General features: G+C 49.0%; 12 protein-coding genes across 12 annotated transcripts; 7 read left to right on the forward strand and 5 right to left on the reverse strand.

Annotated features, from left to right (window-relative positions):
* Positions 1 to 498: 498 nt before the first annotated feature.
* On the forward strand, positions 499 to 1573 carry N7533_009390 (ribosomal RNA processing 1 family protein; the record flags this gene model as incomplete). The annotated part of the gene is made up of 3 exons (XM_057106040.1): positions 499 to 547; positions 619 to 726; positions 786 to 1573. The coding sequence occupies 3 exons, from the start codon at positions 499 to 501 to the stop codon at positions 1571 to 1573; spliced, it is 945 nt and encodes a 314-aa protein (XP_056957489.1).
* Positions 1574 to 2063: 490 nt separating this feature from the next.
* On the reverse strand, positions 2064 to 3715 carry N7533_009391 (uncharacterized protein; the record flags this gene model as incomplete). The annotated part of the gene is made up of 3 exons (XM_057106041.1): positions 2064 to 3391; positions 3500 to 3550; positions 3607 to 3715. 3 exons carry the CDS (start codon positions 3713 to 3715, stop codon positions 2064 to 2066), a joined length of 1488 nt encoding a protein of 495 aa, XP_056957490.1.
* Positions 3716 to 4179: 464 nt separating this feature from the next.
* N7533_009392 (coatomer subunit beta) lies at positions 4180 to 7289 on the reverse strand (the record flags this gene model as incomplete). The annotated part of the gene is made up of 5 exons (XM_057106042.1): positions 4180 to 4322; positions 4397 to 6002; positions 6055 to 6444; positions 6494 to 6914; positions 6985 to 7289. 5 exons carry the CDS (start codon positions 7287 to 7289, stop codon positions 4180 to 4182), a joined length of 2865 nt encoding a protein of 954 aa, XP_056957491.1.
* Positions 7290 to 7666: 377 nt separating this feature from the next.
* Positions 7667 to 8519, forward strand: N7533_009393 (mago nashi family protein; the record flags this gene model as incomplete). Its single annotated transcript, XM_057106043.1, has 7 exons — positions 7667 to 7701; positions 7760 to 7797; positions 7861 to 7956; positions 8022 to 8085; positions 8160 to 8247; positions 8315 to 8440; positions 8505 to 8519. The coding sequence occupies 7 exons, from the start codon at positions 7667 to 7669 to the stop codon at positions 8517 to 8519; spliced, it is 462 nt and encodes a 153-aa protein (XP_056957492.1).
* A 593-nt stretch (positions 8520 to 9112) lies between these two features.
* On the forward strand, positions 9113 to 10253 carry N7533_009394 (GID4/VID24 family protein; the record flags this gene model as incomplete). Its single annotated transcript, XM_057106044.1, has 4 exons — positions 9113 to 9484; positions 9544 to 9694; positions 9774 to 10131; positions 10187 to 10253. 4 exons carry the CDS (start codon positions 9113 to 9115, stop codon positions 10251 to 10253), a joined length of 948 nt encoding a protein of 315 aa, XP_056957493.1.
* Positions 10254 to 11523: 1270 nt separating this feature from the next.
* On the reverse strand, positions 11524 to 15575 carry sskB (uncharacterized protein; the record flags this gene model as incomplete). Its single annotated transcript, XM_057106045.1, has 4 exons — positions 11524 to 13759; positions 13814 to 14250; positions 14303 to 15357; positions 15407 to 15575. 4 exons carry the CDS (start codon positions 15573 to 15575, stop codon positions 11524 to 11526), a joined length of 3897 nt encoding a protein of 1298 aa, XP_056957494.1.
* A 3495-nt stretch (positions 15576 to 19070) lies between these two features.
* N7533_009396 (ammonium permease MEP2) lies at positions 19071 to 20670 on the forward strand (the record flags this gene model as incomplete). The annotated part of the gene is made up of 4 exons (XM_057106046.1): positions 19071 to 19145; positions 19213 to 19277; positions 19338 to 19592; positions 19650 to 20670. 4 exons carry the CDS (start codon positions 19071 to 19073, stop codon positions 20668 to 20670), a joined length of 1416 nt encoding a protein of 471 aa, XP_056957495.1.
* Positions 20671 to 21267: 597 nt separating this feature from the next.
* Positions 21268 to 22005, reverse strand: N7533_009397 (uncharacterized protein; the record flags this gene model as incomplete). The annotated part of the gene is made up of 2 exons (XM_057106047.1): positions 21268 to 21659; positions 21747 to 22005. Coding segments are annotated over 2 exons (651 nt in total), but the record flags the coding sequence as incomplete, so codon positions are not given.
* Positions 22006 to 22939: 934 nt separating this feature from the next.
* On the forward strand, positions 22940 to 23971 carry N7533_009398 (uncharacterized protein; the record flags this gene model as incomplete). The annotated part of the gene is made up of 4 exons (XM_057106048.1): positions 22940 to 23113; positions 23384 to 23591; positions 23743 to 23874; positions 23925 to 23971. 4 exons carry the CDS (start codon positions 22940 to 22942, stop codon positions 23969 to 23971), a joined length of 561 nt encoding a protein of 186 aa, XP_056957497.1.
* A 473-nt stretch (positions 23972 to 24444) lies between these two features.
* On the forward strand, positions 24445 to 25017 carry N7533_009399 (uncharacterized protein; the record flags this gene model as incomplete). Its single annotated transcript, XM_057106049.1, has 1 exon — positions 24445 to 25017. The coding sequence occupies one exon, from the start codon at positions 24445 to 24447 to the stop codon at positions 25015 to 25017; it is 573 nt and encodes a 190-aa protein (XP_056957498.1).
* A 506-nt stretch (positions 25018 to 25523) lies between these two features.
* N7533_009400 (SUMO family protein SMT3) lies at positions 25524 to 25854 on the reverse strand (the record flags this gene model as incomplete). Its single annotated transcript, XM_057106050.1, has 2 exons — positions 25524 to 25586; positions 25642 to 25854. The coding sequence occupies 2 exons, from the start codon at positions 25852 to 25854 to the stop codon at positions 25524 to 25526; spliced, it is 276 nt and encodes a 91-aa protein (XP_056957499.1).
* Positions 25855 to 26376: 522 nt separating this feature from the next.
* Positions 26377 to 26731, forward strand: N7533_009401 (DUF1903-domain-containing protein; the record flags this gene model as incomplete). Its single annotated transcript, XM_057106051.1, has 2 exons — positions 26377 to 26392; positions 26547 to 26731. The coding sequence occupies 2 exons, from the start codon at positions 26377 to 26379 to the stop codon at positions 26729 to 26731; spliced, it is 201 nt and encodes a 66-aa protein (XP_056957500.1).
* Between the last annotated feature and the right edge of the window lie 184 nt (positions 26732 to 26915).

A 26915-nucleotide genomic window follows, 5' to 3' on the forward strand; every position in this document is an offset into this window, starting at 1 on the left:
GGTAGTACAGCAGGTGAAGAAGTACATGTACATCGGGACCCGAAAATATGCAAAGTTCGATGATAGCCGACCTCCCCAAAGCAGTCTAAAAAATGCCCTGAACCAAAATTGATCACACTGGGGTCAGGGTATTCTGGGATCTCATTCGATGCGATTTCCAGTCATGATGTCACGATCTATCGGATGGCAGGAGACATTTTCATAATTAGACGATTGCCGAATGCGGTCATTTTTGCGGTGGGCGCAATGGCACATCGGGTATCTGCAGTGGAGTTGAGAAACAAAATACATCAGTGGTAGATCGCTTTGAAACTTGAATTTCTTCTGGAACGATTTTGGGTTGAGGTTGTCTGACTTGTCGTTGATGGACATGTAGTTGGCGCCTGAGGCAGCAACGACCGCCTTATGTGCAAACAGTGCAAACTGCTATCAGCCAAAAAAAATAATTTATCGCGGAGATCAAATTGACGCCGCTCTACCCTGACAACGCACCAGACAATGGCGGACATTCAAAAGACTCCCTTCGTGAGGGACCTCGCCTCTAGCGGTATGATGATATCCATTTCAATGTTGGCGTAATGCAGAAAAAATCGATTGCTAACGAAACGGGTTGTCTAGACCGCAAGATTCGCGACAAGGCCGTCGAATCTCTCACTCTATTCCTGAGCTCGCGCACGGATTTGGGTGTTCTTGATCTTCTGAAGCTCTGGAAGGGTCTATTCTTCTGTAAGTGTTGGCCAACTGATTATCTAAAATTGCGATTGACTTACAATGGTTCACCGCAGGCTTTTATCACTCCGACCGACCTCTCACGCAACAAGCTCTCGCCCGCGCACTCTCCTACCACCTCGTCACATCTCTTCCCCATGCTACCCTCCACAGATTCTTGCGCGCATTCTGGATCACCATCGGTCGGGATTACCACTCCATCGACCGCCTGCGCCTGGACAAGTACCTCTTCCTGATTCGTTGCTATGTCGGCGTCGCATTCCAAATTTTCGTGAAGGAGAAGAAGAGCTCGCAAAAGGGTGACGGCAAAAAGCGCAAGCGTGAAGACGCGGACAAGAAGGGCCGTGGCAAGAAGCAAAAGAAGCAAGAGAGCGAGCCCGCCGAGGAGGAGGAAACCACAGATGAAGATGGAAAGTGGGCCGATCTTTCCGCTTATATCTCTCTCATTGAGGAGGGTCCCCTTCACCCTGTGAACTTCGACCCTGATCAGGATTCTGATGATGAGGAGTCGGACTTTGTGGCGATGCCGCACGGACCGGACGGTCTGCGGTACCATATTGTCGACATTTGGGTTGACGAGTTGGAGAAAGTTCTTGAATTCGAAGATGGCGAGATCGCCGAGGACGGAGTTGCCAATCGGAAGATCAAGGGCGATATTCCCATGGAGCTCATTTTGAGACCGCTGGAGAAGCTTCGTACTGAGAGTCCCTACAAGCCTGTTCGGACACGGGCTACGGAGGCGTTGGAGGATGATCGCTTGGTTGAGTGGGGAGTTCGTGCTCCCACGGTCAATGAGGACGACGAGGTGGACAGCGACGGCGAGTGGGGTGGTTTTGACGAATAACCGATTGATCTAGGCCTGAGAGCCTCTTTTGTACAGCATTTTTATAGCGATAACTGGATGGTATTGGCAAAATGTAAAGTTATTCCAATATTTCACGTCCATGCAGATGGCTGTCTCCTCCACATTACTGGTAGCCCTCCACGGCTTTGGTACTATACTACTGCCACCGAGGGATCTTTTGAGTGACCATGATAATTATCGCATGACATAAGAAATATATTGATATCATCTATTACGATAATCCGGAACTATACAGTTGGGGCACGGAATATAGACTGCGCCAGGCTTGACGACAAAGTGGTCTTGCAAAAAAGCAAGCTCCCGCATAAAGGAAAGTAATAACAATCTCCCAAACACCAAAAAATATACATCAAAGAACCAGATCTCTTTTGCATAAGGGTATCATGAAGGGATAGCAAAAGACTGGGGAGACATTGGACAGATAAGGGCGACAATGAGTTAGCACGAAGTGGTCATGGGCAGACGAAAATCACTTCGGTCCTTCGGCTTCATAAATGTGGCCCGACTTGGTGAGCACCGTGCCAAGTCCTTGGTGGATTTCGCACTGGAATGCCTCGAACGGCACCTTCTCACCGTCAATGCTTATATGGCCGTCTTTTTCGTGAGGCACGAGGCGGAATGCCTTGGCTTTGCGAATCTTCACATCTGCCATGTCGAAAAACCCACCCGTAGGAATCTCATTCATCATTTTGATCGAGGTCATGCGACTAACAGTTCCATCGATAGTGACAATGTCCATCAGCCCGTCGCTTGGGAGGGAGGCAGGGAAAAAACTGGTTTCCTTGGACATGATAGCCATGTTACCCGCGTAGAAGTTACCAATGTGTTCGCCTGGCACGACTTCCCAGTCCTTGGGGACCTGATCTTCCACAGTGCCATACTCAAGTTCAGGTAGTGCCGGTGACTGGCTTGCAGCCTCGAGTCGGATGGGATCCGCCAAAGGGTCATATTCTTGGGATACATAGGACCTGTAATGATCCTTAATGACCCTCTTGTCACTCATCTCGACCTTGATTGCTAGATCACAAGGGTAGATCGTACGTTGCATCAGGCGAACCAAGAAGCCGTACGTGAACCGCTGAGCGCCCATCCATCGGATGTTATCAGTACCAAGGTCTGAGTCAGCGACAATGCCGAAAGACTGTGAAAGAAATGACAGCGTGCGAGTGTTTTTCTGACTGACAGAGACCAAGTCCAAGGGGGTTCGCAATGCCTTGATGATTGCCAAGGATGCCAGGGAGACACTTTCTGTGCCTAAGCAATTCCATGTCATGCCATTGCCGGAGCCACAAGGAAGCAGCGCAACTGCCATTTTGGCCAACGCCTCTCGGCCATTGGGCCGTTTACCTAAGCCGTTAAAGACTTCGTATGGTAGACCATCACCCGAGCAACATATTATCGCGTCGTACGCGTCGAGATCAAGCTGTTCGGCGATTTCAATGGCGTGTCCGCGGTGTTCGGTGGTCTGCACGTCAACCTGGCATCGCGCCGCGGCAAAAACCGGTGCTGCATATGTATTGTAGAGGTTCGCAGCGGTTCCTTTTCCACCAAAGGGGTTGATCAAGACCTTCAGGCGCCTTCTACGTTGAGAAGTACCGTAGGAGAGCTCAAGAAGTCTTTCAGTCCATGCTTCGACCGCAGGCTTTTCTTTCTCGGTTATAGGGTAGTGGAGAGTGGTCACTGAGACATCATTCTTTGTCGAATGTTGGGCGTAGGTGATGGCCAGGGACGAAGCAGCCACCTCGGCGTCAAGAACGTTGTATAGGGAAATTGCGTGGGTTGACTTCGTCTTCGTCTCTAAAGAATGCGCAAAAATCAATTAGCCCCACTGAAAAAAAAAGATATGCCATAACGATTGACTTTATCGCGATCGCCGGAGGGGCGGAGGGTCCCAGCTTAGCTTACTCTTGCATAACCCGCAGCAGCGTCGGTCCGGTTTGCTAGAGGTGCGATCATCTGTTGTAATTGTCAGCGATAAGGACCAGGGGACGTGGTTTTTCGGGGGAGCTAACCGACGACCATAAGAGAATCGGTGCTGAGTGTCAAGGTGACCGCGTTGTCGACGATCAGGGTCTGGTCATGCGCACCTGGCTGATCCGCAGCCGCGTCGAGAGATGACATTCTGAGTGATAATGATATGAATGGTCGAAGTTCAGCGCATCGTAGGGAAGTTCATTATTTGCGCAACGAGTCAAAGGTATAGGGGGTGTAAGATCTAAAGATAGCGCAGGAGAACAAAGCTGGGACCCCGGGGAAGGTGAGAGGTCAATCAACAGCCGCAGGTTCCGGTTACTGGGGCCGTTGCCACAGCGGGAGACCCTTGCGAGCCTCGGATCTACTCTACTCTACTTTGCGCGTGCTAACAACCCGTCGAAAAAAAAGCATTATTTCTATTCCACTACTCCCTGGCCTTGATAGCACAAAGTCATACACAAATTTGTCTTGAGAAAAAAAGGGGGAGCACAAAAAAAGGTGGGAGAAAAGACCAGGAGGGGGGGGGGGGAGAGATAAGATCGAGGAAAATAATAGAAAAAACATCATATAGACTGCAGCCCGCTGGAAATAAACATCACAATCGCTCTAACTTATGCTGCCGCCGCCTTGAGGCCCTTCAAAGAGCCCAGGCTGAGCGCCAGGCCTTGAGAGCGACTTCTAATCCGAACGAAACCAGTGACCGGACCGTCATCGCCCTCCTTTTCGATGCTCAAGTTTGCCAGAGCGTCCTCGCCTGGAAAATCATAATTGTTAGCATCTGAAAGAAGGTTGAAAAAAAAAGCCAAGGAAAAGTCAGTGGTCACATACCGAATACACTCCGGGCGTAAAGGTTGGCGCTCAGGAACCGGCAGTCACCCTTCAGCGACGCCTCGGGGGTCAAGCATGCCATGTTGGTGCTTTCCATCAGTTGCTTCAGGAATTCACGCAGAGTCTTGGCCTTGGAGTTGATGTTAACCTTGTTCTCCCACTCAAACTCGGTCCACATAGAACGGAACTGAGTTTCAGTGCAGTGTGCAGGTTGAATATAGTCCATGATATCGGCGTGGATGTCGTTAAGAATGACCACGTGGGTCTCGGTGGAGCTGGGGCCATCGTAGACAATGTTGCCGAAGATCACTCCAGTGTCGGTGGATGATACCTTGACCGTAGCTGAGACGTTTAAGAAGTCACGCGGGCCCAAGTTGTGGGTGGAAGGACGCTCGACAACCTTGAGATCTCCCAGGGTGGCAAACTCCACGGACAAGTTCTGCAGGGTCTCAGTGGTCTGGTTGACGAGAAGCACGTCGAGGACGATGTCAAACTGGTGGACAGTCACGTAGGCTTCGGCATAGACAGAATCGGAGAAACCGGTGAGTTGCACAACCCGGCTCAGTTTAGAAGCGGCACTCTCTACCGTAGCGTCTCCACCTGTGGCCTTGACAAGATCCAATTCGATCTCCTCGGCGCCCTCGACAGTGTTCTTCTTGGTGAATTGCCGGATGGGTATAACATCATCGATCTGCACAGCAGTCTTGGCCTTCTCCTCGGCCTCCTGAGCAGCCCGCTTCTTGTCCTCGACTTGAACCATGGCGCGGAATGCCTTACGAGTATCCTCTAGGAAGGTAGCCTCGAGGTCCTTCTTCTCCGAGAACTCAGCCAAGGATCGAACACAGGTCATAATGCGGTCAACAGAATCCTCGTCGATAGGGGCCTTGACAAATTGAGATTGGCCAACGCGCATGATGGAGATCATGATCAGCATGGCCTCGGCACGGAGAGCGTTAGTACGGGCGGCATCCTGGGAAACCTCGGAGTGGCGCATGACAAGCTTGGTGAGGGTCGAGGAGAGAACAGTGGACAGGTAGTAATCGCCATCCAGAATGAGCTGACGCAGTGGCGGCTTCTGGGCGGCCTTGACAGCCTCAAGACGAGCGGCGGCGGCGGATTGACTGGTAAGAGCACTCTCGGTGGCATATGTGCCATCAGCCAACACCTTCCGAGATCCGGTAGGCGCAGCCTTGGTACCATTCGACTGTTCCATGAGGAGGACTGTGTCTTCCGGCACCTCGTCGAGAAGCCGCTGCTCAGAAGCTAGGATAGGGATTTCACCAAGACTGGCCCGGATATTCTTCCAGGCCCCTCGAATGTCCTTCTCTTCCAAAGAGTACTCTCCAACAACCCAGAGAACGCCCCGGTAGACCTTTCCTGCTCGAACCTCGCTCAGAGTTGACACCAGACGGTTCACAATTGATCCACGCAAATCCGGGAACTTCTCAACGACCTCCTTGACGAAGGAAATAACATCCACGGCGGAGTTGTTGTTGAAGTCGGCAATAAAGTCCATCAGAAGATCGACAACACTGGCAGCAATTTCGGAGAACTTGATGGCGCAAGTGTGTATTGACTGAACCAAGAGTTGGCGGTATTCATTGTTCTAGGGATGTTGTTAGTATCAGGATACCGTGAGATCAGAATGAGACAATTACCTGTTCGTACTGCTCATCCACAGTTTTGGCGAGCTCCTTCTTGAGTAGCATGACGATTTCCTCGACGTTCTTGCTTGAAACCATCTCCAGAGCAATACCGAGAGCCTTCCTCCGAATATCAATGTCTGGGCTGGAAAGCACACGCAGAATCTCCATAGTCAAGTCATCCAGAACACCCTCGTTGCGAATTCTCAACTGGTCGACACGGTCCAGCACAATAAGCTTGACGTTGTTGTCGGCCTCTCGGATGGCGAGTTCGATCAATTTGCTGGCAGAGGCCTTTACGGCGACGGGGTTGCTGGTTAGGGCAGTGAGGGACGTGGCGGCTTCGTAGACAACGGTGCTGGTAGGAGCATCAAGGAGCTCGAGCATGAGTTTGAGATATCGCGACTGTTTCCAATTAGCAGTGAGACATGACTGATCCAGCTGCTCAACATACCTTGTTTCCTGGATTTTGCACAGCATCTTTACGCAAGAATTCCAACTCAGCCAATTGGAGTAGCTCATCGGTGTTGGGGATGGTATCGAAGGTAGTACGAAGGTATTCGAGGGCCTTCTGGTGGCTAATTGACATGAGCGCGGCAAAAGCATTGCGCTTGCAGGTGCCATCGGTCTCCGACTCGAGGAAGGTCTGTAGAAGCTCCGGGGCGTCGGGAATGAGGGTTTCGGAGTGTTGGAAGATAGAGGCAACGGCCCACACGGAGTTCTTGCGCACATAAGCATGACGGTGCTCGAGGCACTGGCGAGCCGAGGAAAGGAGGGGCTCGATCAGTTCGGGCTCACGCAGCTTGCACAGGAAGCGGAGAGTGTTACCCCGAACATATTCGTTGGGGTGTTGAAGGTCGTTCCGAATGCCGTTACTGTGAAAAGAAAGACAGGTTAATTGATTGATCATTCCCGTGAGAAAGTAGCCACGGGGATCCTTCTTACCAGACCAAGATCATTTCCTGCTTCAGCTTGCCATTCGAGTCGAGTTTAGGGCAGATCTCATAGTAGAAGTACAGCAATTTCTTGAGAGCCTTGCTCTTCGATGGCATGACAAAGCGAATGATATGCATCAGAATGGCGGGCATGGGGTCGCCATTGAGCATGATCGTGATAATGGTGCGCATTGTTTCCAACTTGGACTCATCGGTTCCCTTCTCCAGCTGAAGTTTTAGCTCTTGCACAGTTGGTTGGTCCGCCGTGTTATCCTGGTGGACCAGACTGTATGTGTTTTCGAGGAAGGACGCCATGGTGGTGGGATTGAAAGCGACGACCGGGGGAATCGAAGGGGAGCTTGCATGTTGTCAGTTCGGGGGGGATGTTTTGGACACCTCAGCGCAGCCACACGTACCAGTTAGGATCTCTCCCGGGGGGGAGGATAGACAATAAGATTGTAGGACCGAAATCAGGAACGCGCAATTAAAGTAATCCGACACCCCTCGCCAGCCTAAGAATCATCGGCGTGCTGTTTAAGATGCGCAATGGAGAGGGGGGTGGGAAGCATCAACCTGTCCCTTTGCGGGCGCCGCCCCGTTCTGTGTGCATGACTAAGCCACCTTTCCAACATTTCCCGCCCTACACCACTCAGCGTCATTCCTCGATTCTCGACTGCCAATTCTTCAACACAATGTCGACTAACGAGGTGTTTTACCTCCGATACTAGTAAGAATGATGGGTCCCAAAAGCCCAGGTCACCCTGGCTGCTAACACCCCGCCGCAGCTCAGGTCACTCTGGGCGGTTCGGGCATGAGTTCCTAGGTTGGTCTACCTACATGAGAATGAGGGTGAGGATGATTGATCTTGCTGACCAGACAATTCCAGAATTCGATTTCCGTACCCTATCCGATGGTAGCAGTGCCGCCGTCCGTTACGCGAATAACTCCAACTACCGCAATGACTCCCTCATCCGCAAAGAAAGTGAGTCCCATCCCCGGGACCAGGCCAGGAACAATCGCGACAGACAATCTGATAAGAATATACAGTGTGTGTGAGCCCGGCCATGATCCAGGAGATCAAGCGCATTATCAAGGATAGTGAAATCATGAAGTACGACCCTCAATGTTTTAATAGGAACTCCCAATGTTGGTGGGTGTAGACCGGACGAGCTGACTAGGTACCAGGGAGGACGATTCCAAGTGGCCCCAGAAGAACAAGGACGGACGCCAGGAGCTGGAGATCCGCCTTGGAAGTGAGCACATCTCGTTTGAGGTATGATATCCACCTTGAAAAGACGGTCAAGATTCTTTTTTTAATACTAACCGCGCTTACCGCGCAGACCGCGAAAATTGGCTCCCTTGTGGATGTCACTGAATCGTCGGATCCTGAGGGTCTTCGAGTGTTTTATTACCTTGTACAGGACTTGAAAGCCCTGATTTTCTCGCTTATTTCTCTGCACTTCAAGGTAGGGTTCAACAATGCAGGTTGGTTGCGCAGTGCGACGCGATGCTAACGAACGTGCTTTACAGATCAAGCCCATCTAGGTCCAAAATTCTTTGGTTGCAGATGTGTATGCGAATTTGAAACTATTCTTTTTTTAACGATACCGGGCGTTCATCGAGGAATCCTTCTAAAGGAAGTGGGTTTGTCACTTCAGTACTTTAGCTGAACCCAATGCAGATACAAATGATTATAATCCCAAAATTGGCTCTTTGATTCGCCACAATTGAGCCTTGCCACAAGTATGAGTAAGAGTGAGAATAATAGGGCATAGTGACTATATTTATGATATCTATGTGTGATATATATTTAAAGATCAATATAAAATAAGTACATTAAGTAAATCTAGACCCCCTGACTGTATAGTATACTCTAACTACCACTAGTATGTACGGTAAAGGAAATCGTTCCTGACGTACAGCTGGTTGCCTCAGGCCAAAACGCCTCCCCCGCGCTCGCATGACCCCAGTCTCAGTCACAGTCAAATGGGCCTCCCCCCCCCCCCCTCCGAGAGTACAGACCTTCTCACTCTTCTCACTCTTCCTCATTCCTCAGTTTCCTCTCTTTTTTTGCTCTCGCTTGGGCGCATTTGCTTGGAACCGATGTCCGCCATTCCCCTCCCTTGATTTCATCCCCAATGCCGACCCCAAGTAACAACCAGCCGACTTCGATCGCCGAAGTGATCTCCACTCGCACTTGTCCACCAGACCTTGATCGCATTTCGGCCTGGAGAGACTCACCAGACTCGACTGACGAGGCCAGTGACCCCTTGGATGATATTCTGTCGCCCTCGAGTGGCACTACGCCCTTCATGTTGAATCAGTCCGATGATGGAGGTGCGCTTTTAGCGCCCGAGGCGCTCAAAGTGGAGCAGAAGTTGGCTCCCAGCACGGACTTGGACATGGGCCGTGAGAGATCCGTATCTCCAACGGATCCATGCGACCGTGGTCGCTCATCGCCGGTGATGCCGACTCCGGCACTGATGCGCTATGAATTTTCTAATGTTCGGGTATGTAACCGCCCCGACCCCATCCATCAGCGACACTACTAATTGAACCATCGCTACAGCTTTTGCCAAACCATACCTCGTCGTTTCTTCGCTCCGGAAGCAGATTTGCTGGTACCCAAATGTCCGACAAACAAGTTTACAATGTTGATGTGGAAATCAAACATGTGGACATTGCAGAATCTTACCTTTGCGGCTACTTGCGCATCCAAGGTTAGTCATTTTCCCGCGGCAATGAGCCATATCACCGTATAGAGCTGTTCTGACCGTGGTTGTATTCTTCCCTCTTTAGGCTTGACTGAGGATCACCCTACTTTGACGACCTTCTTCGAGGGCGAAATGATTGGCACAAAACACAGCTTCATCACTCGAAACGAGGAATGGGGTGCCAACGAGAAGACCGACATACATCACTGGTCTCGGTTTCCGGCGTGGAAACCACTTGCTAAACAAGCCAAGAAGACTGATTTCTCACTACGCAATTTTGCCCAGCACGAGCACGTATTCATGCGGTGGAAGGAATACTTCCTCGTTCCGGACCACCGAGTTCGAACAATCTCAGGCGCCAGCTTTGAAGGATTTTACTATATCTGCTTCAACCAGATACAAGGATCCGTGAGCGGTGTATATTTCCATGCAAAGAGCGAGAGGTAAGTTACTTTGTATCGCTGATTCAAAATTCCGCTTTGTCTAACGGTATATCAGATTTCAACAGCTTGAGCTTAAGCATGTCGAGGATCGTGGATGTGCGCCAGTAGTCGAATTCCGTTAAGCTGGAACTCGGTTCCTGGCGCTTGTATTATCATCTACGCTGCGGCGACCGAGTCGCCTTTCAAACGTCCCACCTCGTATACTACCCTATCATTCCACATCTTCAACATTCAATGTCCCAGGTTGACTGCTACTTCCTGGCCCCATCTCTCCCAGAATCTCCACTGCCCCATCTCACCTCAGCCATCTACTCTCCGACTCTCCTCTGCTTAGCGAACTCCCAAGCATCTGGGGTTTGAAGCTTCCGATACTACATATACCCCATGGCCAAAGCCCCGCATACGCTCGCCACCTGATGTTTTCAAATTGTAACTCATGCCTCACGAACTCGGATCCAGGAAACGGCGTCCCTCTTATCTAGTGATAAGGCTTCCTTGTCTCGGGGAGCTTTTGTTCTTATTTTTATTTCTCTTCTCTTATTTCTATTGGTTCCTCTCTATTCTTTTTCATATATCATTTTTATTATCCGGACCGATATTTCTCTTGAACTTCCTGTTTGTGATATGTATTTTCCAGGCAGCTGATTCAAGCTGCGGCTTTCTTGGACACACTGGCATGAATTTCCAAGGTATTTTTTGATCAGCTTCATATATGCTACTAGTAGTACCTACGACCTAGGTATCGTAATTCTTACTCGTAGTAAACTCGATGAGATTCTAGAGAAGCCTACCTAATAGGTCGGCTAGTATCTAATCTTCAATGCAAGGTGAGGTCTCTAAACACAGTGACGCCACATAGTACCTACTAGGTATATGAGCAGGTCGTGTAGAGGAAGATTCTTTCAAAGGACAATGGATCAAATTCGATTAATATAGCAATTAATGGCAATGGTCCTAATAGCCAAGCAAAAAAAAAGTGAAAAAAGTGAATCGAGTACAAGTTGCCATTTTAGAGCACCAGAATGCAGATAGCCAATGCAATAGTACCAACGCCGAGCAAAAATCCAAAATGGATGGGGGGCCCCTTGACTCCCGTATGTGGAAGAATCAGAAGATGACAGATAGTAGAAGGCGTTAAATAATGAGAAAGTAGCACAGAGGGGTATCACATGCGATTCGTCTGAGGGTGTATAAGTCAAGTCGAGATCGAGCGAGTGTGGAAAAAGAAGATAACATGAAAGAAAGACATCTTCTTCAAAAAGCAAAATATCATAAAATCAAGAATGGAGAGAATGGAGAGAGAAGCAGAAGAAGATAGAAAGCCTGCGATCTTAGACCATGTAAGAGTTCTGACGGCTGGCAGAAGCGGAGCCGCTGCTATAGCTGCTAGCTTCACTTCCAGGTGTGGGGGGGTTCCACGACCACTTGCTGACGAATGGAGACGATCCACTCGGTCTGGAGGAGTTCAGCAGCAGTGGGTCGCTTGAGAGGGTCACACTCGAAGCAGCGGCTCAAGAAGTTGATACCCTGTTCGCTGAGCTGGTCACGGGTCGGCAGGGCGGGTTGGTTGCCTTGCGCGATGTTGTACATGATCGCCCACTCGTTATCTAGAGTGGACCATGGTCGACGGCCGGTGGCCATCTCGAGAATGACACAGCCAAGAGACCAAATATCCACAGCGCCCTGGTGGCTCGCGAGTTCAGGCGTGTCGCCACGGATAACCTCAGGAGACATGTACATTGGAGTTCCCGTCGTCGTCTTTTGGTTCTTGCCCCGATTTTGCATTTGATCGTTCTTGCCGGGTAAAGAGTCCTTGGTGCCACCAGGGTTGTCCATCGGGGCTACGGTTCGACCTGATCCAGCAATGATCTTGGCAGCGCCGAAATCGACGTACTTGATGATTCCGTTGTGATCAAGCAAGACATTCTCGGGTTTGATATCGCGATGGACAATGCCCGCTTGATGAAGGTAAGCCAGACCCTCAAGAAGTTGAAGAGCATAGACCATGATGACGGTTTCATCTTCAATACGACCGTGCTCCAGCAAACTGGCAAGCGACCCACCAGAGCAGTATTCCATGAAGATGTAGACCTTGTCACGGTGCACCTCGATACCATGGTATGAGACGATGTTCGGATGGTCCAGCACCTCGAGCACACCCATCTCATCGCGAATTTGCTGAGCAATCTTGGGAATTAGCTGAGGATCCTGCAGACGGATTTCCTTAACTGCCATCAAGTAGTTGCTGTCCAAATTGATAGCAACGTAGACAGAGCCGAAGGTACCACCTCCGATGAATTGGCCTTGTTGCCAGCGGAGAGTAACGTTGGTAGCAGATGATGATAGCACGGTGAGGGAACGGTCAGCCTCATCAGAGCCTTCAAGAACCCTACCAAGAGCTTGTCGTTTTGCGTCTTCTTCCACTCTCCTGTCTTCAATTTCCGTGACCCGGGCATACCACTGATCACGAATATTCCTGGACGCTTCTTCGTCACTCAGGATACGGCCTTGGCCGATTTTTCGGGCGCCAGCGCGCTCTTCCATGCGTTGCTTTTCAGCCTGGGCCGCAAGGGATGATCGAGCGCCCATAATATCGAAATGAGAGATAAGGAGAGACATGCAACCTGCTACCTTTGACCTCAGACGGTTGAACTGCTCCTCGTCTAAAGATAACAAGTGTCGACTGGAGGTGATTGCCATGGCAAATTCAAGCGCGGCGACTGCCCACTTGAAAGTTTTTCGATCGGCGGCATCACACTCATCGCAAATGAACGAAACCCAGTCAAGAGATAGATCGATCAGGCGAGCACTATTCATAGCGCGTCTATTGGCATCAACATAATTGGAAGAACGTTTACCAAATTCAGTTGCAAATGCATAGCAGGCCTGCACCAAGTCATTATTCTCCCATGTCTTTTCACGCAGCTGGCTCTTGATCACAGCCACACTATCCATGATGGCCATGGAAAGCTTGAAAGAGATCTTCTTGATCTTATTCAATTCGACGTTAACACGACCAAGGTTGGCACGCTGCTCGATCGACATGTCTAGCTGGATGCCAGTGAGCTGTGTCAACTCCAGCCTTGCGTTTTGTAGTCTTTCTTGCATTCCTTCAACGACAAGTCGAAGTTTACCAAGGCGGACATCGGTAGGCTGCTCCAGCATATCCACGTACATTTCTTTGCCACCCCATCCTAGAGGCCGTTCTGGGCGGATGACAAGTACATATGGAATGTGAGGCGAGTCAATTGTTGTGTTGTCTTCTCGGAAGGAGGTAGCGAGGATGGCTTTGATATCGGCAGGGCGATTCCACAGGGAATAATGGGCAATCAAGTAGACGCCCTTCTGGCCAACCGAACCAGGTGAAGTGACCAGAAAATGATCAGATATCAACAAGGCCTCGAAAAAATCGTATGCGATGTCTGCGGAAATATTGTATTCCGTCGCGTTTTCAAACAATTGGCAAAGAAATCTCGAGAATCGGTACAACTTGCGCTGTCGGATACGTGTCGAATCAAGTATGCTCTTATACCGCTTGTCCATGTCTGCGACTGTTTCTTTAGGCCTTGGAACCAGCTCACGTTCGAAATGAATCATGAGTCGTTGAAGAGATTTGGCAGTTAAAGCACTATTTCTGTGTGTTAATAAAGTCAAAGTATTACGAGAGTTGGGCATTTCATACCTGAATTGCTCCGCAACCTCGATATCACCACCGTCTAGTTGGCGGCCGATTTGATAAGAATAGCCCCATTCCTGCTCCAGAATCTCGGCCTCCTTGAAGGTATTTTTATTGGCGTTTAACTTCCAATTCAAAAGTCGAAAATAGTACTTCATGGCATCCAACACAACGGAATCGAAATTCTCGTCAACACAGGGTGGTAAATCCCAACCAGGCTCAGGCCGTGAGATAGCCAAATAAGTCTGCTTAATCTGAACAGCCACTTTCATTAAGATTTGGAACTGCGAGATCATCTGGTCCACCAGGATAGGAGACTGCTGAGCCGGATCTCTCATGTTCTTCGCATAAGACAGACGCATGCGGATGATCTCTTGAATCAAACGGGATGGAAAGTTGATTAATGTTAGAAGCTCCTCAATATAGGGGGGGCAGATGGCGAGCTGCAAAGGCTTCGGAGTTTTCGATCAAAGTACTTTTGGCTTTTTGGATGACGGCCCCAATGCCCTGGAGCATACTGTGCTCGCCCTGTAGGGTCTTCAGGCCGTCCTCCTTCATGATACGATCCAGAAACGATGAGTCGTCCGATAAGTCGCTCTTGTCGGATTTGAGTCTAGAAACAGCGAAATCGAGAGCATCGTTGCCTACCCAACTTTGTAAGACAGCAAGTTGGGTGTTTATCAGAGCGGTGATGTTGTGCCAGGCAAAAATCGCCGCGCGGCTAGAGTAGAACTCTTCTGAAGCAGCACGAGGATTTGCGGTCTCCATTTCCTTGGCTGTCGAGTATAGAATCTCAACCTTCTCAACCTTTTCCACGACATCCTCAACTTGCTGGCGGGGTGGTTTGCCGATTTCAGCTTCACCTTTGATTTGGAAGTTGATGATGTCGTCGATTAGGGGTGCAAGGCGAGAGCGAGCATCCTCGATCAGTTTTCGTTGGAGAGGAATGCTTCGGCCGCATGTCCTCGATCGGACTCCAAGCCATAGGGCATGGCTAAGAGCTGCCGATCTCTGCGACTCCGTGGAGCCGATGAGTCGTTGTTTCTCTTGCCTTACCACGTCACCCTTTAGCACCGACGCCAACATGGAATGCCATTCGAGTCGTTCTTGATTTTTCGGGTTCTTGAGTTCGTCTATGCTGGGGAGGTTGTCATCGGGGAGGAAAAGTTGGGTGTCGGGGTCGTAAGGATCATCTTCATAGGGAGCTTCGGAGGATGGGGAAGGATCCTCTAAGTCGGCGTCTCCGACCATAACGTTAGGAGATTGTGCGTCGTTAAAGTGGTGATACCAAGCCTGAGGATTGGCCCGAATGCGTTGCACATAGGCCTTTTCTTGAGCGCGATATTGCGCGTTCGGATCGCGTCGGGGTCCTCTCTTAGAAGAGGAGGAGCGTTGACGATCACTCTGGAGGCTGATGTATTGTGGTGGGCGCCGTTGAGGGGCGTATGTATTGGAGGGGGGTTCTTGCAGGAGCGGATGGGCGTTGTGGCCGCAGATCGCCGGGCATCGCAAGAGGGTCGGAGGCCTCAAGCACGGATGAAGCTCCAACGCTAGCCCCACGTGGACGGACTGTAGGCGTACTAGACCATGAGGACAGACTCGATGGATGGGAGGGAGGGGAGGAAGTGATGGTCGTGGCCGGTGTCTGAACTTGAGTGTCGAAGGGTTCCCCGAAGGATGTGTTGGCCATCAGTGGATACTGAGGAGGATACTCGTCAGATGAGCCCGAGCCATCCGAGTCATGGTTGGCAATGTCGGGGTGCTCCATGATGGACGAATGCTGGGGAAGCTCTCGCGCTCTCAAACGGTCAAGGTGGGGGGGGGGGGAATGCATCTAGGATGGAGACCAGCATTGGAGGTAATTGGAGTGATAGGGGAGTGTGGCGGTGTTGGGTGGCGCGACCAATGGGATTTGTTACCGGCGGGGGCCAACCCGGTCGGTAGGTGGCACCTTCACGTAGCTTCAGCTGGTCCTGGTTGGCCCTTGCGGGATCGACTATCAATACTACTAGTTCGAGACTGATCCGAGCAGGGCACGAGTCTTTGGTCACGTACGTGGCACCGAATCTGCGTCCTCCTCGATATTAATTTACATCGCTGTCCCTAGTCACAGGTGCTGATCACGCTGTCTAGACTGGGGTGCGGTGTATAGTCTCAGACTAGACCAGAACAATGTGGTTGATGAACAGCCATGCAAAGCACCGGGATATACCTAGTCAAATCGGATAATACCGGCCCAAATGATGTACTTCTACTATGTACCGTTTATTATGGCGTACTTGATGCATAATACATCGTGATATGTCCAGGTGTTCACTAATTAATTCATGGGCATACAGTGGCCCTACCACATATATTCTAAGTTTCAAATTGGAAACGCAAAAGTACATTTGACTGTCCATATATATTACACAGAAAAAAGGTAGCCTAGAATCTTGGAAAAGGTCAGAAACTGCGTAAAGCTTTCTTCTGAATTCCCATAGATCACCAGCAGTTTCAAAAAGAACTCTTTGCCTTTCCCCTCTCTTCCAAGGTTTCGCCAACTTCACGTTACAAGCATAGCAGTCCACGTCACTTTGATATAAAATCCCAGGTTTATTTAAAGCAGTACAATTACTACCAAATCTTTGGATCGTCTTCATGACCTAATAAGCACATGTTGGATTGGATGCCTTACAATATCTCATCGTATGAGCAAAGGGCTCTTGGCCCGAACGCCCTTTTGGATCTCCATACCTAGGTACTACTATATTAACTGCTTATGCTGGGTCACCGTTGGACACTACAAGGCAGCGATTCATAACTCAAGGATTCTATGATCAACATCTATAAATTTTGCTACCGAGGGTAGACTTGAACTTTCGAAGGTCAAAGGGCCTCAAAATGTTAGATTTTGGTAGGCAATCAAAAAAAAAAAAACTATGAATTACAAGTTAGTAGTACTAGGCACCTGATCTCAAATGGCTGCAGTCATGCAGGGGAAGTAGGACTATTTCGTCAATCCTGCAATCGATCTCTAGCCAAAAGCTAAAATCGAGATTCGTGGATACTGGGAAATCAAGTTGTCGATCGGTCACGGTGGAGCGCAGTAGAAATCGTGAAGTACTAGTAGTGATGGATGATGTTGATACTAAGATAACTGCGGTGATGAAGAAGACGAAGAAGAAGTTACTATCTTGACAAAAGGAATAGAATCTTGTATGCCCCAAAGTTTACGGAGTACATGTACTGTACACTGCCCCGTGCACTTGGTTCAAATTGAAAGCATTTCGAGTTTATCAAGACCTAGTTCTCACTCAAAGTCTATGAGGATTGATGAGCAGGATATGGGACCCCAGAGGGCCAAGTGCATTGGAAATTTGGAATAACTTCCTTCCCAAAAGCAAATTTGGCACGTATGTCTCGGAATGACTCTTCGACCCCAGCGGAGAAATGTCTCATCAAATAGCAAGCTAGGAGATAACTTCAATAGCAAATTCTTCTTAACTAGAAGCTGCTGCATACTGACGTCAATTTCCCAGAGCAATTCATAACAAAAAGTCACCCGAGCACCATCATTTGCCGGACAGATGCCAAGTCCCTTTTCGGGATGCCGAAGCAGCCTTCCAAATTCCCCGGCCAATGAGGGTCCCAGTGCTTATCTGGACTTGGCATCCCCGGACCGCGTGGTCAGTACGGAGTACGGGCTACCATATGGTCGACTTTCGCAGCTTGCCACCCCATGCGTTCTTCATGGCGATCGTGATTGTACGGTACCTGCGTGGTGGGTCAGCTGTCCACGCCCGATTCCAACATATTTACCGACATAAGATGCGAGGGGTAGCAATAATTGACACCAAGATGGCATGTCACTGTTTCAATGTGGCCCTGCACACTGCGAGCACTTTTTTGGAGTGATGGGGCAAAATAGCTCTGTTGTCTTCTCATTTATAATGGGGGTCTTGTCGTCAGAGGCGCCAGCTAAAATCGTCTGTACCATTTGGCCAAGAGTCGCGAGTTAATTAAGATAAATGCAGGAAATCCAACAAACGAGACGAATAATATCCGTGGCCCCTGACTGGAGTGCAAGGATGATAAGCTGGGAATGTACATAGAGTTCACAGTGGTTGAACAGGGCACTGCTGATTGGTCGCTCATCTTGCGACAGATAAGAACCTGTCCGAGTGACACTGACTAAGATATTTACCTACAGCACATTTATGATAGCCCTCGTTGTATACTTGCATTTACATTGGCTTTGAATAAAAAGCCATCCATAATAGTATTTTAACCATTACTCATGCACCTCTTTAAACAAGAAATGTCGGAAAAGCTCTTGATTTGATTATTGTTCCCAAAGAGGTAAGCGTGGTTCCCGTTTGGGCCTGTGCTCCTCTCCAGATAAGAGACACCCGTTGATTGGCTGACGCCCAACCTCATATCTACAGCCACTGACAGCGGGACAATGGACTTGCGGCCGCCAGCACATTTTCCATTCACAGAGCGGTATCGAAATCAATTGCTGTTTAATTTCCATTATTGACCTCTGTAAGTAAGCTTGTCCGTATTTTGCCATCGTCCGCGGTTTCCGAGGAGCCATATCCCCTGCTTATCACGCACTCGCTGACAGGGCCTGGGTTCCCCGAACTTCAGATGCACCTTCACAATAGTGTAAAGTAAGACTATGGATATAGAGATCTGGAGGATACACAGCATATATCTGCATTATTGAAGGCTTTCTAAATCTCCGTAGATATTGTGGTCTCGAAGTTGAGCCTCTTTGGAGTAAACTATTAAACCGCCGTAAGGTAGACCCGTAATTCCCCGGCGCATGGGTCCCATTCTCTTTGAAAACGCCCCCAAACCGTCCTTATCCATCAAAATGGCTGAAATTGGCGGGCTTGGCTCCAGCTATCAGTCAGATCGGATGAATCATAATAGAAATCACCATGACCACCGTCTTAGTTTCCACTATCTGGGGCTAAGATTGATGGTTCCGACGCTCTTCTAGCGTGTCCCCGGTGGAGACACCCCCGTTTGATGTTCCATATGTACGGAGTATTGCGTCGCTATTTAATTATCAGGCCCTGTCCCTGCAGCACTTGATAGATCAGCTTATCCTTCTCCTTTTCATAGCCCTAAATACCGGGTTTAAATCGATTGATCTCTTCTCCTCGTTGACCTTTCACATCAGCCATACATTTGACTGCCCGCCTCATATTTTCGTCTGATTTCGTTCTGGTACGCCTATCTGTGACACTGAGCCATCTCACTGGTTTCCGTCATGTCTGTCGAGTACAATGGGACCATCGCCACCGGCGGTGATTCCCTCCACGATAACCTCAACATCTACTATAATGTAAGTCACACGAAGATGGATCCTTTAAGTTCTTCCAACAGACCATCCGAACTAATTGGGATTCTAGGCCGGCGATATCTCTTGGATAATCACATCATCAGCCCTTGTGCTGCTCATGATTCCGGGTGTTGGGTATGTATTACATCGCGACGCACTTTATTCCTTAGTACATCACTGACTCTTACTGTTTAGTTTCTTCTACTCGGGTCTAGCTCGCCGCAAGTCTGCACTCTCTCTCATATGGCTTTCGATCATGTCCGTCGGCGTCGTGTCGTTCCAATGGTTCTTCTGGGGATATTCGCTAGCTTTCTCCCACACCGCTGGAAAGTTTATCGGCGATCTCTCAAACTTTGGCATGAAGGATGTTCTTGCCCAGCCATCTGTCGGAGGTACCGCCGTCCCGGATATTCTCTTCGCTATCTTCCAGGGCATGTTCGCTTGTATTACGTGAGTAAACCAATCAAGATTTGCTCCCACCCAGAATACTGACACTAGGGATTTTAGGGTTGCTCTCGCCGTCGGTGCCGTCGCTGAGCGTGGTCGTATGCTCCCCTGCATTGTCTTCATGTTCATCTGGTCGACTATCATCTACGACCCCATTGCGTGCTGGACATGGAACCCCTCCGGCTGGGTTTACCAACTAGGTGGATTGGACTTCGCTGGTGGTACTCCGGTTCACATCGCGTCGGGTTCTGCAGCTTTGGCATACTCCCTGATGCTGGGTAAGCGTCGTGGCCATGGCACTCATGAGCTCAACTACCGTCCTCACAACGTTACTCACGTCGTCATCGGTACTGTCTTCCTTTGGGTGGGCTGGTTTGGCTTCAACGCTGGCTCTGCCCTGTCCGCCAACCTTCGTGCTGCTATGGCAGCCGTTGTCACCAACCTGGCTGCTTCAGTTGGCGGTGTAACCTGGTGTCTTATGGACTATCGCCTGGAGCGCAAGTGGTCTACTGTTGGCTTCTGCTCTGGTGTGATCGCTGGCCTGGTCGCTATCACTCCCGGATCTGGATTCGTCACTCCTTGGGCTGCTGTCATCTTCGGTGTTGTGGGTGCTGTTGCCTGCAATTATGCAACCAAGTTGAAGTTCCTGCTCCGTGTTGACGACGCTCTGGACATCTTTGCTGTCCACGGTATTGGCGGCATCGTTGGTAACCTCCTCACTGGTCTCTTCGCTGCCGACTACATTGCGCACTTGGACGGTGCCACTGAGATTGATGGAGGCTGGATCAACCACAACTACATTCAATTGGGATACCAGCTCGCGGATTCCGTCTCTGGTATGGCATACTCCTTCGTTGGAACCTGCATCATTCTGTTCATCCTCAACCTGATTCCCGGTATGAGTCTGCGTGCTCCCGAGGAGGACGAGATCATGGGTATTGATGATGCCGAAATTGGCGAGTTTGCCTACGACTACGTCGAGATCAGACGTGACGTTATCAGCGGCATTGAGAGCAGCGAGACTGGCTCCAAGCGCACCGTTACTCCCACTGGCGAACACGCCATTGAAACCAAGGTCTAATATCCTTGGTGACTTGACGAACTTTTATCAAATCTTTAATAACTTCTTTCGGTGGTTTATTTTTATTATCCATCCTTTCCCTCTTTCTCTTGTTTTCTTCTCCAACTTTCAGCATTTTGGATAACATCCTATTCCTTTTTTCTTATATCTTATATGCATTGACAGATACCCAAATCAAAATCAAAATAATAACAAAAAGCCCAGAGTCACCCCCAAAATAGTATTGTAATAACATGCAATTGAAATGTAATCTTGAGACTAAAACCAAAAAGAATTTTTTTTTTTAACGCGCGATTTGAACAAAACAACGAGCAATCAAAGTACTAGTATACAGACGGACCCGAACCCCCGAAGTAGTTTCAGCCTATTACTTGGCGAATTCACTGTCTCGCTCCAGCCATGTTCCAAAGCCCTTGAGATTTGGATTGGTGCGCTTCAACTCAGGAATATCTACCTTGTAACCACTGTCATGAAACCACTTGAACATATAGCCCATGTACTTCACAGATGCCATGAATAATGAGCAGAGAAACTGGAAATTTGAAGGGAAAGGACTGCCCGTTTTCTCTTTGAAAATCCATGCCATCTGATCGTATGTCAACTCATCCCTGCCAGAGAAAGACTTTTGTTCTGGTACGCCTCCGGATGAGCAAAAGCCTCGGCCCCAAAAAATCCGATATCGTCCGTCGCTACCATCTGTAGCGGTTTGCCTTTCGGCGCCATCTTGAAGCTGGTTGCAAAGACTTTGCCAAAGAAATCCGGGGCGAGATTCTCATAGAATGCCGCCGGTCGCAGAATGAACCACTTCATGTCTGCGCTTTTGCTTTTTTCGACAAGGTGATGCTCAATGTTGTGCTTGTTTATGAAATGCGGGACCTTGGTTGGTGTTGTGTAAGAAGCATCTCCTCCCCGGTCAACAGAGCTATACACAAAGAATTGGACATTTTGTTTCAGTGAGTCGTCGATGAGAGATTTCCCTTGCAGCTCTTCTAGTGCGCTATTTCCGATTGCGACCTGCTAAGAGATAGTTAGTATATCAATGCAAAGCCATCAATGGGTTGAAAAGGTATAGATACCTGAACGCTGTAGACGCCTCAGATATCGCATTGAGTCGCTTTGCGCGCATTCTGAAAAAGAGCTGGGGCATTGTCCAAATTTCCCTCCACGATTTTCATATTTGGTGACAATTTCGTGAGCTTTTGGGCTGAAGAAGACTAAACGTTGCGAGTCATGGCCAAGATTTCCAACAGAGATGTTCTGGCAACAAGACTTCTGATGAGGGAGCCTCCTTACTTGCCCGTCACAACAGTTATGAGCACGGCTATTATTATGAAGCCTTGGAGAGAAAGCTTTTTTAATCGCGTGATGATGTGGTGGACTTGTGGAGAGGCAGAGAAATATAGCGTCTTTGGCGTTCGCAGGTAGGTAATGGTAGTAGTAATATTTGCAAGATAGTATGTATCGAACAACTCCGAGAATGGCGAGACCTGCAAAGATTTGAAGAGAAGAAAGTGAACTATGATCCCTTTTAAGGAGAAGCAGCTATACATGAGAATGCTCTAGTAGCTTATGCCAATTTGAATTTTGTGTGTTATGTCATGACCTACTCTCGAAGTTCATTTCAATGCCGTGATGAATAAGATTGGTAAGGACCCAGTCGACTAGGGCCGCCGACCGCCGAGGAGTCGCTAGCTGGCGGTAGCCACCCCTGGCACCCAGTAAAGAGCGCCTCTCTGGTTGCATTGGTCATGCATATTTTGTGAATGGCTTTAAATTGTAGCAAACTGTAACTATGATTGACAAGGGGTTCATTCAACTATAGTATAGGTAAATCCGTTTGGTAGAACTAAGACATGACAACAAAACAACCTTGGAAAGAAAATGGAAACTGTATAAGTTGTAATTAATGTGAATAAAATAGCTTTAGTGTTGAGGTTAGTCATGCCATCACTCTCTAAACAGATTTCACAAATTCATAACAGGGTTCACTGAATTTTTCATCTCTCAATTTTGACAAATTTCATCTTGATTTGACTCGCCGGCAGTTGGCATTGAGATCAAGGCCGAAAATAAGGTGCTGACCGAATGCCGTCACTCGTTGCCCGATTGGAGTTAGATTTTATAATCGTGCACGGGATCGTCAATGGTATGATTCACTAGTAATCAATCAAAATACTTAAAAGTCATCTCGTGACAACCAAATCCAGGTCCAGCACACATAAAATCCTTCTCAACCTTTAAAGCATATCGATCTCGACCAATATCAATCATGGCCAAAGTTATCACCGTCTTCGGTGCTACCGGACAACAAGGGGGCTCTGTTATCCGTATTATTCTGCAGGACGAAAACCTATCCAAAGAATTCAAGATTCGAGGAGTCAGTCGCGATCTTTCGAAGCCGCAATCCCGGGCTCTTGCAAGCCAGGGCGTGGAGCTTGTCTTGGTAAGGTTGCAACGGCTAGCTAAACGAGAGAATAAATTCAATACTAACAGCATTTAAGGCCGACATGAACTCCAAGGAATCGCTATCGAAGGCCATTTAAGGTAGTCACTCAGTGTTTCTCATCACCAATCCGGCTTGGGGGTCCGAAGGCTCCGATGCGGAGCTAATTAATGGCAAGAACGTCGCCGATGTTGCAAAGCAGACAGGCGTTAAGCACCTCATCTTCTCTTCCTTGTTGAATGTCATCAATGAAACAGGTGGCCGAACCAGCACGTCCCCCACTTTGACCACAAGGCCCAAGTCGAGCAGTATATCCGGTCTATTGGCGTGCCCGCTACCTTCGTACTTCCTGGATATCTCATGAGCAATTACACTCAATTTGGAATGCTACGTAAGGGAGACGACGACGTTTATACGTTGACGTATCCGGTTGGCAAGGATGCTCAATTCCCACTCATCGATATCACAAGCGATATGGGTAAGTACTCCTCAAAGCTTCAAAGTGTACTACGTAATGGGACAAAAGCTAACAAGAGCCTTGCCAGGTAAATACGTCGCAGCTGCCTTGAAGAATCGTTCAGCGGTTCTCAGAGTCCAATTTTTCGCTGCTGCAGACTACTATACTCCAGCACGCATTCTTGCTGAGTCTGAAGAAGTTACTGGCAAGAAAACTCGATTTTTTCAGGTCGATTCTGAAACCTATAAGACAGGACAGATGAGCCAAGAAATGCTTGAGAATCACCTCTTCATCGAGAGTCCAGGTTAGTTTATGGGCCAAAGCTTGAAGGAGAGCCATGATCTACCTGAACAGGCCGGTTATCTTCCTACAACCTGGAAAGCGTTTTTGGAACAGAATAAGTCCTCTCTGTGATATGATTATTAGTTAGTTGAATAGTTCTAGTTTCAATACTGAATTACTACGTTACCCGTGGTACGCCTTCCTTTTACCCGAGAAACCAAGACAAGCGTTGATCTTTGAATCCGGCCGTTCAACAGTAGATGAATGTCTCAAACTACTAAATAAGTGGCCACATACACTTTGATCATGTCGATCAAATGCGGCAAAGTTCGCAGAATGTTGACATGTGTGACACAAGTCTCTGTTGTACACACCTCGGGTGGCACCTGATCAGGTCTAGCCGCCCGCTACCCCACGATCGACCAGGGTTGCGTTAGTGCTCTGACGCCATTACCTGTGATCTACCCTTTTTAAGACTCTTTTCCCTCTTCTTATACTTCTTCTCTTCTTCCGGCGTGCCCATCCAAATACCATCCGCTCGTTGATATCTTTATACGCCTCTCTCTCAGCTGACCTACAATCCTCACGTGCAATGTCTGATCCGGGAGCCGAGCTTCAATCCACTCTCCGCAACCTATCCATTGGCGAGAAAGGCCCAGTGCAGGATATCGTGCGTCCTGCTGTGAAGGTAGCCTCTACCACCACACCTACCTCTGCCCCGAAACCGCGCAAACCCACAAAGAAGCCCATTGCAGACTCTTGGGAGGACGAAGACACGTCCGACGACGAGCCTGCTTCGCAAGGAGATGCCGCACCGTCTCCGTCCATTCTTTCTCCCACTCTCAGTGCAGAGGGTCCTCTAGATCCTCCACCCACGCCAATCTCGCCGCAGACTACTAACCCCTGGGTCGACACGGGACGGTCAGGCTCCCCTGCTGCGGGGAAGCGTGATCCGAATCGCCGGCCCGAAAAACAAACCGCAGTCGCTGGTCGGCTGATCGCGGGCGCCCTGGGTATACGGGCACCGAAGCGTACTGAAGAGCAGCGTGCCTACGACTGCTCTGTCAAGGAGCAGGAGATCAAACGGCGAAACCGAGAGCGTGAAGAGCAGGCCAAGGCTAAAGAGGACGAGGAGCGCCTGAAATCTTCAGTGTGGACAGAATAACTCTTTGGCTTGCTCTTTTGCCTGCTCTTTGGTGCCTCCCATCCATCTTATACTACCTTTCAACTGTATATACGTGTTTCTCTTTGGGGACTGGCCTATTGATGGAACAGGTGCCCAGGTGGTTTCTTGCTGAATCTTGCTCGGTGCAGATAATTGCTTGAGATATCCCAGACACCCGATGTCTACTATATGTTTTATGTTTAATAATGTGGAGATAGCTGGATTATCTATTAGTCGCTGCAGCCTGCAGCGACGATCGCCTTGCGGGGGAAAACTTTCAGAGGTAGAAATTTCTATCCTTTTCGGAATTCGTTACCATCCAGGAAATATGTAGATTCCCACAACCATTTCTTCCATTCCTGTAATATTCGTTTAATCGTGAAAATTGAAACCAGAGCAAGATCAAATGCCAATGCGATGTACAGCCGCATCGCCAGTCATTTTGCAGCCCAGCAAATCCATGTACGGTCCGCTGTCACATGTCCCTCGCTCAGACAGAAAAGTGTTCAGAGTCCGCCTCCGATCTGCTCCTGGTGGACCTCGAGAGTATCGCCGTCGGCCATATCAAGCTGTGAGATGTCAGTTAAGATAGACTCTTCGGCGTTCGTTGTGGTGGTCACATACGGTGTCTGGTGTGTCTTCGGGTCGCACACGAGTGCCGTCGAAAAGGAATCGCACGGTGGACATCTGCTTCCCTTGACGCTCGCAGAATGCATCCATCAGTTTCTTAAGCTGGGTCGAACGCTTAATCTTGAAGAAGACTTCGTTATTGTTATCTGTGACTTTGATGTTCAGGTGCTCAGTGGGAGCAGCACCTGCTTCCTGTTCGGCGGACATGATGATTGTAGAAGACCCTGGCGAGACAAATGTCAGAGAGAGGGGAGCTGTGAGGCGATCGTGGGGCGCTTACACGGTTGGGAAAGGTGGTGGGGGAGAAGGGTGGGTTGTAGATGCTAATTCTGAAACACGGGGTTAGCAGTCGCGTCATATATCATAGCTAACAGGAATGGGTCATCAAGCTCACCAAGCGGACGCCGGAGAGGAATTTGGAAAAGTGATGGAGGTGGGAAGGCAACAGGCGAAGCAAGGTGAGTGGTGAGGGAGGAGAGACTATCAGCGGCAGAATGGCGGCAAATTTGGGTACAAAATAGGAAGGCGGAGAATATATTTTGCGTCACCCTCAAATTCTATGCAGTTCGGTCTTTGTGTTGCACGCTTTGCCCTTACATGAGAGAGGCAGAGAGAAATATCAAAGATTGTACAACATGGTAGGGAAGGTCTAACAAAGCTACAAAGATCATTATGTTGATTTTAAACCGCCCAGGGGAACCTCAAACAAGACTTAAGCCACGAGACGCCATGTCACCCGCGTGCTGTACGTTATGTCCATTCACTGCGTTGACCTGAACAGCTTTCCAAGGTTGGAGCTTGTGGCTGACCTTTCTTCCCAGTGTGCAATTCAAGGTAATTGGTTCATGAGGCTGATAGCCACCCCAATTTCGCCATGAAGTTGGACTAACACTTAGCAGACTGTCTGACCAAAAATTCTTACAATGAGGAGAAATGCCAGACGCAAATCGACGCTCTCTACGAGTGTTGCAATGCCTTCTACCAAAAGAATGGAGACCAGGCCTCGGTCGTGAGCTGTCCAAAGGCTCAACTGTTGCGGCTTAAGATGAAACAGCGTGCCCAGGCAGCCGAGAGCCAACCCTAGAAATAAACTAGGAGGACTGGAGGGTGCTAGAGAGCTAGAGCCGGTACATGAATAGCAGATAAAATAAAATAGAGAATTCCTTAGATGGAATGTCGCAGCCCCTTTGCAGACTAAGCTCCCACATAGAAGAGAACGAGACTAATTGAAGGACTGCGATCGTTCTAAGACAATCTTGAGCACGCAA

This window comes from Penicillium manginii (assembly GCF_028828005.1).
Source record: "Penicillium manginii strain IBT 31320 chromosome Unknown utg000006l:1.0-4164085.0:1.0-4166146.0, whole genome shotgun sequence".
Lineage (NCBI taxonomy): Eukaryota > Fungi > Ascomycota > Eurotiomycetes > Eurotiales > Aspergillaceae > Penicillium > Penicillium manginii.